Source organism: Benincasa hispida, chromosome 3, assembly GCF_027475165.1.
Source record: "Benincasa hispida cultivar pf3 chromosome 3, pf3_genome.v1.1, whole genome shotgun sequence".
In the NCBI taxonomy this organism is placed as follows: Eukaryota; Viridiplantae; Streptophyta; class Magnoliopsida; order Cucurbitales; family Cucurbitaceae; genus Benincasa; species Benincasa hispida.
The window spans coordinates 22,878,484-22,888,988 of NC_143480.1; the positions used below are offsets into that span (position 1 = coordinate 22,878,484).

At 33.4% G+C, this 10,505-nt stretch overlaps 1 protein-coding gene across 5 annotated transcripts; it reads right to left on the reverse strand.

The window, feature by feature from the left end:
* Positions 1-1,385: 1,385 nt before the first annotated feature.
* LOC120073020 (phototropic-responsive NPH3 family protein NPY4-like) lies at positions 1,386-7,452 on the reverse strand. 5 transcript variants are annotated; one of them, XM_039025577.2, is made up of 6 exons: positions 6,869-7,228; positions 6,621-6,725; positions 5,470-6,198; positions 4,830-4,899; positions 2,354-3,532; positions 1,386-2,264 (listed from the first exon to the last, which is right to left on the reverse strand). In XM_039025577.2, the coding sequence occupies exons 3-6, from the start codon at positions 5,529-5,531 to the stop codon at positions 1,695-1,697; spliced, it is 1,881 nt and encodes a 626-aa protein (XP_038881505.1). In that variant the 5' UTR covers positions 5,532-6,198; positions 6,621-6,725; positions 6,869-7,228; the 3' UTR covers positions 1,386-1,694. The 5 variants fall into 5 exon arrangements, with proteins under 5 accessions (XP_038881505.1, XP_038881501.1, XP_038881504.1 ...); XM_039025573.2 differs by lacking the exon at positions 6,621-6,725 and having other exon boundaries at positions 6,801-7,452; XM_039025576.2 differs by lacking the exon at positions 6,621-6,725 and having other exon boundaries at positions 6,869-7,431.
* Positions 7,453-10,505: the final 3,053 nt, after the last annotated feature.

Consider the following 10,505-nt stretch of genomic DNA (forward strand, 5'->3'; position numbering starts at 1 on the left):
GCAATATTTAATAACAAATATTAAATCATTGCATGAAAAAATCAAAAGTCAAAATGTAAGCACAAACAAGATATAATTTAACTTTTAGCATAGTTTATTTAGATGGCAAAGTATTTCTGTTTCCCTAAAAAAAGTATAAACTATATAATTTGTGTGACCATTTAGGTTGAGCTTGAAAGCAGAGGGGAATATTGGGTCAATGGTTGGACAGAGTAAACAAACAAGAGAAGAGTTGTTTTCACATTGTTAGGTCAATGTTTGGTTGGTATGTTTTTAGTTTCCACTTTATTAATATTATTTTTTTAAATTTTTAATACAGTGAACTAAGGATACTGCCTAATAGGCCTAAAAAACTTTGACTTCAAATCCAATTTATTTGGCCACCTATATTTAGTTTCAATTCTTTTATCTTAATGTTTTAGATCCTTCTCTTTTTTCCTTCCAAATATTTCTTAATAATCAGGTTTGCTATTCATGTTCAATTAACTTCCCTACTTGTTATAAATAACATCTTTATTATTGCATCAAAATATAGAAATGTTGACTATTTTGATTAATATTGAACTTCGTAAAGTCAAATGGTTAGATTGGTGTTAGTCTGGATAAATAACTCTATTCGATCTAATAAATATCTTGTGTTAGAATTGAGAAATTATATGGCGCGAATATTTACTATTCTCTTATTTATTACTAGTATCTAGTATTTGGGCAAATCTTGTCACACATTATTACTAAGAAGAGAAAAGAAATGAAGAGAAAACAAGAAAGAAACATACGTAGAAATAGAAACCACTTGCGAATGAGACTAAATAGGAACAAGAGGAATCCACCGAGGAAGATATTTCTTCTTCCCTAGAGAATCCAAACAAAATCGATGAAATGAAAGAGATTCCAGTGAATGGAAAAGAAAAAAACAAAGGAAGAATTTCACTTTAAAAAAATACACTACTATAAAAAGACTAGTTTGAAGTTAGAAATAGATTTAAAAAAATCTCTCTTTTGGTTTGAAAAACCTCTCATCACTATTCCTTTTGGCTATAAATGATGAAATCATCCATTTTGATATATTAAATATGATAAATTTAAAGATGTTAGAACTGAAATGTCACAATATTCTTTTATATGTATCAAAGTTACGGAAAATATGTAATAGTTTTTACACATTCACCTAGTGTAGCAACTTTCTTTTAAATGATGCAACATAACAAATGTGAACATGAAAAAAAGATCACCTATCCATTTTATCAATTTAGACATTACATTAGTCTGCCTAATGTTATACTGTCCAAAGCATATCATGACGGTCGTTGAGGGAATTTTCTTGTGTAATGTTATCATATAAATTAGTAGAAAAGAAGAGGACCAGCGTACACCACCACTCAAAATTGTCATGAAGCAGTCTCTGGCATTCTTCACAACGTTATTTCTGATTTTATGGTACAACAAAAATATAACTGAAGGACCCATAAAACAAAAAGAAAACATACAGACCAATAATTCCTACATGAATTCAGGTGTAAGTAAAAACAGAGACCCAGGAGCTTTTACATTCACAGCATACGACCAAATTCTCCTTTGTCATGGTGGAATATGTCAGCGGATTCTACTTGTTCTTCTAACTGTCAAAAGAGTGAGAAAAATTTTACAGATTGCCAGCCAAAAACAATCACTACATTTTGTAGACCATGTTTGAATTAAGATATTGAATGCCTCTGGCTTCTCGAGGGGGTTGATTTACTTTCCTCTGCGTTTGAAGAACCCGGGCTTTCTGATGTCTCAGAGCTGCTGATCTCTCCATTTCTGTCTTTGTTCGACCAGAGTTTCGAGAAGATCTTCTTTGATATGAGCATGCCCTTCATTTTATTCCCTGAGACCTTCTCGGCGTTGTTTTTAGCAATATCACTTCCATTTCTGTCGCCATTTCCTAGTTTTAGAGCAGCAAGCTCCCCTTTTAACGCCCTAATTTCTTCAATAGTTGGTATGGCATCCCAGTCGTCCTCCGTGTTTGTTGTAGTGGACCTTGAGCTTCCATGAGATCCACTTCCTGGTAGTAAAGCCCTAATCGAACCCGGTAGATCAGGCGTGCTGTCACCAGCTGATGCTGCTGAGGCTCTCATTTGTTCAAAGAAGAGGACCTGGACAACGACACGCAAGGGAAGCCGCTCGTTTTGCACTGCATGCAAACACGCATCGGGGGACAATTTTCTACAGTCCATCAATCGACATATTTTCTTACGCTCGCTCTTGCTGATTCCAGGGTGTTCCTGTAGTGATGCAAAGTCAAATATATATTAAGGTTGTTCAGACTATAATATAATCTATTTGCTTGAACTAAAACAGATGTACAAAATACCTTCATATACATATCGATGGCTCGGTATAGTCCATCATGAGATGGTCTGGAGAAGTTTGATACTGATTCAGCAAGGCCTAGAAATTTTGATAGGGGCAAGTTAGGATCACGAGCAACTTCAGCAAGATAGCCATCAACCAGTTTTGCGACCATCAACTTGGAAGCATCAGAAATAAACTTGGGACTTCTAATCTCATGATACTCATTCTCCATGTGAAGATCAGTGTGGACATTCTGGACCTGCGTCACAAACTCCTCGACAAGGTTTTGTACCATATCAACATCGTAAATAGTTGTTTCACCGGGGGGAGCTCGAATCAGAAGATCAGCCACTGTGGCCTCATCAAGCTGTTGACCAATTCTTTTCATAAGTTCAATTCTTCCCATCTCTCCACAATCTAGCAGAATTACCGCTTTTAACAACTTAAGCAAGAAATTACAGGAGACTTCCCCTTTCCCTGAGGGAAGTAGCTGCACTATTGTGTCCACCAGTAGTCTATTTTTTGCAATATCACCACCCTGGACCATACCTTTAGAAAATCCGGGTAACCTCCTCGAAGCATATGCTTTCAAAGCTTCCCCAATTACATCACCACTGATTCTGCCCCTCGTCTTAATCGTCATTATTGCTCGCTTGTATAAGTCAACTTGAAGCTCACAGAGATCTTCAACCCACCAGTCCTTTGGAACAAGTTTTTGTGTTCTTACACCGTTCCAATGAGAATCGTCCCCATTTTCGGATGGAAGCTTCTTTCGATTATAGGTATATGACCATTCAACCTTTGAAGTATCGATGCAGGCCTTGGAAGCTATAGAATCAAGGCAGTGACTGACCACCTTAAGTTCCTCAGACCATGGAAGAAGAGATTTAGTTGTCTGAAGAACAATTATTGAGTCCTTCCAGCTTCTAAAGATGCTCGAGTTGAGAAAGACTTCAATCTTGTAGATGAGATTCCCTTTCTCAATGGTTTCATACATCTCGAGATATTCAGCTGCACATCTAGCAGCAATGACATTGTATGCGTTGAGAGTGACGATCATACCATAGCAGAATTTTGCACAAATTTCAAAAGCAGCGGCTCCGCCAGGTATATCCAGGATATGGATCTCATCGCTATTTTCTTCATTTGACAGAGTGACTAACTTTTGCAATCGGGCACTTTTCGACAGAAGTGGAAACTACAAAAATGAAAATGCTACACAGGATTAGTACAGCTTCTAAAAACAAATACTAAATTCTTTCTGCTCTGAGAAGGTAACTTTTGAGTTTCTAAATCCATGTCCTAGCGCTCATAGGAATGAGAAGTCAGTTCTCAAATACTACAAGCAATTAATTACTTAAAAAGAAGTAATTCGTACCTGTAATGTACATCGAATAATTATATTTATACAGGTTCAAATCATAAACTTACATTATGTTTGTCCTGTTAAGAAGTGTGAACAATACCTAGTCTTTTATTTTTAATCTTTGTTCAACTTTTGTTGCGAAACAATACAAAATTTTCACATAAAAGTGCAAACGTTAATCTGCTAAAACTTTCAAGATTTTCTAAGATTGGAATATGGACAATAAAGAAGGGTTTTTAGACATTAAATAATAAACTTATCATATAAATCAACAAAGAATTTTAAATTCAAGGGAAAAAATCAATTTTTACCACTGAACCCGTCTTTTTGTATCAAATTTCATACTATGTTTTCAAATTTTTTGAACCCTAGACTTAGTTAAATGTTACAAATTCTAGCCTCTATTAAGTTTTTGTTAATTCACCCACTAATTTTAACAGAAAAACAGAGTAATGATCTCCATAAAGTCACTCATTTCAATAATTTCAAGTCTGATTAATGTACAAATTAACTATGAAATAACTTTGTGATAATTCACAAATGTTGACAAAAATTTAGCTACAACTACAATGTTATTTTTCTTGGAGATTGTATCCATTTTGTACCATTCGTATGTTATATACATTTAAAGCATATGAGAATGATTTATTAGTACTCTTTCAAGTTTAAAGTTAAGATTGCAACACTTAACTAAATTTAATTACTAAAATTCAAAACTCACTGTAGAATAAAGTGTTTCTGAAGCTTATTAAAGGAAAATGGTAATTTCTCATGAAGCTGTCATCTGAAGAACTAATTGCACAAAACATAAAAAAGTCATATCTAGAAAAAAAGATTTCAGGTTCAATTAATGAATATTATCCAAGAGTATCATTTACTTGGCATATGTTTTGAATTGTTCAGGTTATTTTTTAAGAAACATTTAATAAGAACAAAACAATCTAGTTCAATAAATGAATCTAGATTTTGTCATCTGCAAGTGCTCCCACAAGTTGAAATTCTGGCTTTCATCCAAACATATACAATAAATGCACTGGATAGGGTGGACCTTGAATCTGTAATACTCTTCAATGACTAGATTATGCAATAATATCACTGCCTCTGAAATAAATATGAACCAGATCCATACCTTATGCAAATAAAACTTCACGTCTCCGACATTGACAACGATATCAGTAGACAACTCGGTTGCTACATACCTGAAAGAAACAAGGATTGCTCAAATCTCACTGAAACAAGTTAGGAAATCCTGGATCAATCTCAATGGAAAGAAAATCAATATCATTTTTATCAAATTCCAAGGAATGTAAAATCAAGCAATCAAAAGAATCCAACATTGAGTTAAAAGATTTGGACCTTCACCAATTTGATAGTGTCAATTCACAGATCATTCACTAGCCAGTGATAAAGAGCTTACAAGTTGAATACAATAAAATTGAAGGCCTAATTTACCAGGTATAAGGTTCGATTTTGGCCCTCAGATAGACTCTGTTTTCACTTATCCATCCAAAATTAATTGGAATTACCAAACACACACACACACAAAACAAAAAAACAAAAAAAACAAAAAATCAACGCCAGAAGTTCCTCTGGTGTCTAGTTCATGAAAGTGGCAATTGCATTTATGTGATGAACATAAACTCATTACAACATGAACAGTCTGTTTCAATATAACATTCAATGGCATCCAACAAAAACCTGCAGCACAAGGATGGGGGATGGAGAACAAAAAGCACATCAATGGGAACTGAGAAGGAAATATGTCTCACCTAATTTTATCTCCATCAGTCTGAAATGCATCAGGCTTGGATCCAAGTTTCATAAACTTCATGTTCTTGGTCAAGAAAATGGATCTGAGTATCTGTTTTCTTTCTCTTCTTCAAGAATATTTATGTCAATCCACAACAAACCCAGAAAGAATATATCCAAGGAAGTAGAAGACAAACCAAAGGAGAGGGATGAAAGGCTAAAAATTGACTGGATCTTTTATGGTGAAGATATAAAGGGGGTTAGTTAGCAAATCTGGGGGTCTTTTTTCCTAGTGTGACCGAATCTTTTCAACAAACAAAGGAGAAAAAGAGTGGGGTTTTCGTAATTTAATCAAAGAAACACAGCCCTGAAACTGGAAAAAGTTGTAAACAAGAGATTGCTTCCTCAAAGAGTAACACTTCCCAAGGACCCCGGGGATAGAGGGTCGAATGGGTGTGACATTACTAAGAAAACACTCTTAAAACGTATATAATTCGCAAAGCTAGAGACACCCCCACTTGCTAATACCTGACACCACCGTCCTTTCCCTTATTTGTTTATCCTTCCTTCTAGATTTTGTCTGCCCTTCTTGGGTTTGTATTTTACTTTTTCCTTTCCTTTCCAATGGGTCAAACACCAAAAATCTTCTCCAGTCTGCAGATTCTCACAACTCAAAATTCCCAGTCCACTGTCTTCCTCGAGCTGTTTCTCACCTTCCCCAGTTGGATTTGAAAGCTCAATACCTGAAACTGCAAATACAAACATCCATTGTAAGTTGAGAATATAAGTTTCCAGATTAGCCACACGCAGACCCAGGTTGTTTGAATTGAGGACTCGAATTAAAATTGGGAAGAATAAATCAAGAGGATCACATGGATCCTTTTATTAAACCTTTTGAAAATTCGTCGAATCAAGATATTTCACAGGTTCAATTAATGGAAGACACGGAATAACGAAGAGTTGCCAAACAAGTGAGAGCAAAAGAAGGTGGGTCGATTGGGAAAATATATGGAAAAGAAAACAAAAGGAGAAAATGGGGTAGGCCAGAAAGAAGAAACGAAGCAGAGGAAAGCAAACAGAGGGATGTAAGTAAAAAGAAGAGCATAGAGAAAAAGGGAAGAATACAACAGTAAGAAGATAAAAGTTAAAGAAATGCAAGACTCAAGAGTACCTAAAAAAGGACGAAAGACGAGAAGTGGTTTGGCAAACACGAAGAATCAAATATCAATGGGCACAACAATCAGAAACAATGTTGATAGAAGCAAGCATTGATATCCTGAAAGAACCCCACAGAGACAAGAAAGAAAGAAAACAGCAAAAAGTAAAGGTAAAGTTAAAGATAAAGGGGCACCCATAAAAAAAATGAGCTGTGCCTCATCTTTGACAGCCACCACAGCTACACAAACACAAAAGGCCAACCTCAGAATGTTCTCTTTATCTCTCTCACGGGAACCCCTTCTCCCTCTGAATCAGCACCGCCGCCCCCACCACCGAGACATCTTTGGAGAAGGAGAAATTACTCAAAACCCTGAATTGGGTTAATGGAAATGGAAATGGAAATCGGGTTTTTGAGAAGGGAAGAGACGCATGAGGCCCCCACTGTTTGGTTTTGAACAAAAAAACTTGCACGCTAATCTGACAGGCATAACTTTGTTGCTCCCTTGGGCGACTACAATAAGCTGAGTCGCCCCTATCAATTTCGTCTTTGTGTGAATATGTTCAGAGAAAGTAAACAACAAAGCACTGTTATACCAGAAAACGACCCCTTCTCTTCCCTTCTCCTCTTTCATCATCTCATTTCTCTCAATTTCCCTCCTTTTTTCTTCCCCTTTTTTTCTGCTCTGTTTTTATTATTTTGTCGCACTGAAAAAGAAAAGGAAAAGTAGATTCTTTTGTTCCAACCCGTTTTCTCCTCCTCCTTCCTTCCTTCCTTATCTTTTTCTCTTCATTTTCCTCTTTTCTTCTTCTTCTAAAACCAATATGAAAATTACACAACACTCGTTCATTCTCTGGTTTAATCACAAGTTTCAATTATTCACCCTCTTTTAATAATCATTTCGTTTTTCATTTTTTATTAGACAAAAATTAAGCCTATTTCCTCTTGCTTTTTATAATAATTTATATCTTTTTCTTTTAAGTCCAAAACTATTATTTTTAGTTTTTAAAATTAAATTAAATTTTTAAATAATTGGTAAAAAATAGATAATAAAAAAAGAAATTTGAGAGTTTAAACTTCAATTTTCAAAACAAAAAACTAAAAATTAAATTATTAGCAAATGGGTCGTTAGTTTTGTGTAGAATTTAATAGATTTTTTCACTTTTAATTATGTCTTATATGAGTCCCTAGAACTTTCAGTTATTACTATTAAATCTTCAACAATTTAGCTATTTTCTAATAGAAGGTATTTACCTTTGCACAAAAAAAGAAAAGAAAAAAAATCTTCAGCAATTTTATATTTTTAATATCTAATATATTTGTGAATCTTAAAGAAAAAAGAAGTGTCTACTAAATGAGCAAATAAAATAAATTAAGGACTAGATTTGTAGTGTAATTAAACCAAAATTAAACTTCAAGTTGTGATATACATGTTTAGCATTAAGTTAATGATATTGTCCTACTTAAACTTGATTTGAATTTGGTTTGTTTAGTTTACAATTTAGTTCTATTTTAGCCGTGTAATTTGATGTTGGTTTTTATTGGTCTCTATAATTTGTATTTGATTTTAGGTTAATCTTCAAATTTTCAAGTGTTTCAATTTAGTTTTTGTATTTCAATTCTACTTTCAACTTGATCTATATAACTTTAAAATTTTACATTAACTAACAAGGTCCAGTTAGATCTTAAAATAATATGTATGGTGTATTTGGCTCAAGGAGTTGAGATCTACGAGTAGAGAAGTAGGAGTTTGTGAACCTCACTCCTTGTTTGGCTCAAAGAGTTAGTTGGTGGGTCCCACAACTAAAAAAAATCAATTTTATATATTATCAAGAGTTCACAACTCCCTTGACTTCATAACTTCTTACTTCTCCCCAAACACCTCCAAAAACATTTTTAATACAAAGAAAAAAAAAATTATCCATTTTGGTTTTAAGATGTTGTCCATGACAACTTTAAGGAAAAAAAGAAATATGTTTGTTGGGATGGGAGAAAAAATGAAGGGTCGTTTAAGCTCTAACCTCTTCATTAAAAATATATAGTTTAACCAATTAAATTATGAACAAATTTAAAATATAAACCGCAAACAATCAATATGTATTGTATGAATAAACAATCTTTATTTGACCCTTAACTAAAGAAAAGTATACTCATTCTTACAGCTTTTATTAAATATATCACATATTGAAATACAACTTCATGACTTTACTTTTTCATCCACTACATAACACACCTTAAAAAATATATATGTATTTGAAACGTTGTAAATTTGTTATAACCTTTTAAATGTCTTAAAAATTCATTTGAAAAAGGCTTTTAAAATAAAATAAAATAAAGAGGCTTTTTAATAAAATAAAATAAAGAGCAATACTCTGGTGCATCTTCGGATACATTTATTTTGTGCATCTCACTCTAATCATTCGTTAAAAAACCAACAAATATTTTTTTAGAAAAATAAGAACAGTTTAACATATAGCAAATATGATTGGATAATTTGATAAGAGCATAAAAATGATTAAAGTGGAAAATATATCTAAGATTTAGTTTGAGATTGTTGTAACTTTTAAAATAATTATTGATAGTTGTGATTTTAGAAAAAACAACGGTAAAAAGAAGTAAAGTAGTGTTTTGTGAAGTTTAATTTTAAATTAGAAAAAACTAGTAACAATGTTTAGAAAATTAATACTAAGTTTATTTAATTTAGTTATATGAATAAAAGTAGATCATCCGTTCAATTATTTTTCTATTCATATTTAATTTATAATTCATTATAATATTGTTATTTGAAAATATTTATGATTTAAATTGAAATTATTTTTTTAATCTAAATTTTTATATAAAATATTTTTAAATAATATTGAACCAATTAAAATTTGAAATAAATGTGAGAAAATAAATTTGAGATAGGTTGTAATGACCCGACCTTTTGAGTACTCTGATAACGGTCGTTACTCATAATTACACATTTACCTTCAAAACATTTTGACCATTGAAGAAAATAAATTTCATTAAAATAATAAAGACGGTTTTCCAAAATAAATAACAAATAAGTAAAACCTTTGTTCAGGGCCCCTAAAATAATGAAGGAAAAAAAACTTAAACAGATAAAATTTTGACCAATATCGAGTTTCAAATCAACTTTTAAATAACATGAAAATATAAACTGAGCGGAAGCGATTTACATGTCCCATATGGCATGATCACATGTTCATCTCGTCACCCGTCGGTCCGTTCCTATCCTTACCTGAAAAAAATAAATTAAAAAATGTTGAGTATAAAAATATTCCATAAGTGATCTCATTATCTGGATCAGGCTATGCATCCACAATTAGAGAATGATGGGCCCATGGTTCAAACATATTTTAGATGATGAAAAGAAACCAAAGGATGTATTGTCTTGTCTTGACAAGCATGTCTAGCGGCTCATAGGTACACCGTCAAACATGAAAAATAATATGAACGTGAACCTGTCAATTCACTCATGTCTAGCAGCCCGTGGGCACACCGTCAAACATGGAAAAATAACATGAATGTGGACCTGTCGACTCATGCATGTCTAGCGGCCCGTAGGCACACATTCAAATATGGAAAATAACATGAACATGAACCTGTCGCTGTAGGCACACCGTCAAACATGAAAATAACATGAATATAAACTTTTCGACTCACGCATGTCTAGCAGCCCGTAGGCACACCGTCAAACATGAAAAATAACATGAACGTGAACCTATCGACTCACGCATGTCTAGCAGTCCGTAGACACACCGTCAAACATGAAAATAACATGAACGTGAACCTGTCGACTCACGCATGTCTAGCGTAGGCACACCGTCAAATATGAAACTAGACCCATCGGTCCTCTAAAATAAAACATGTGTTAAGGCGAGACGGTAGACTGCC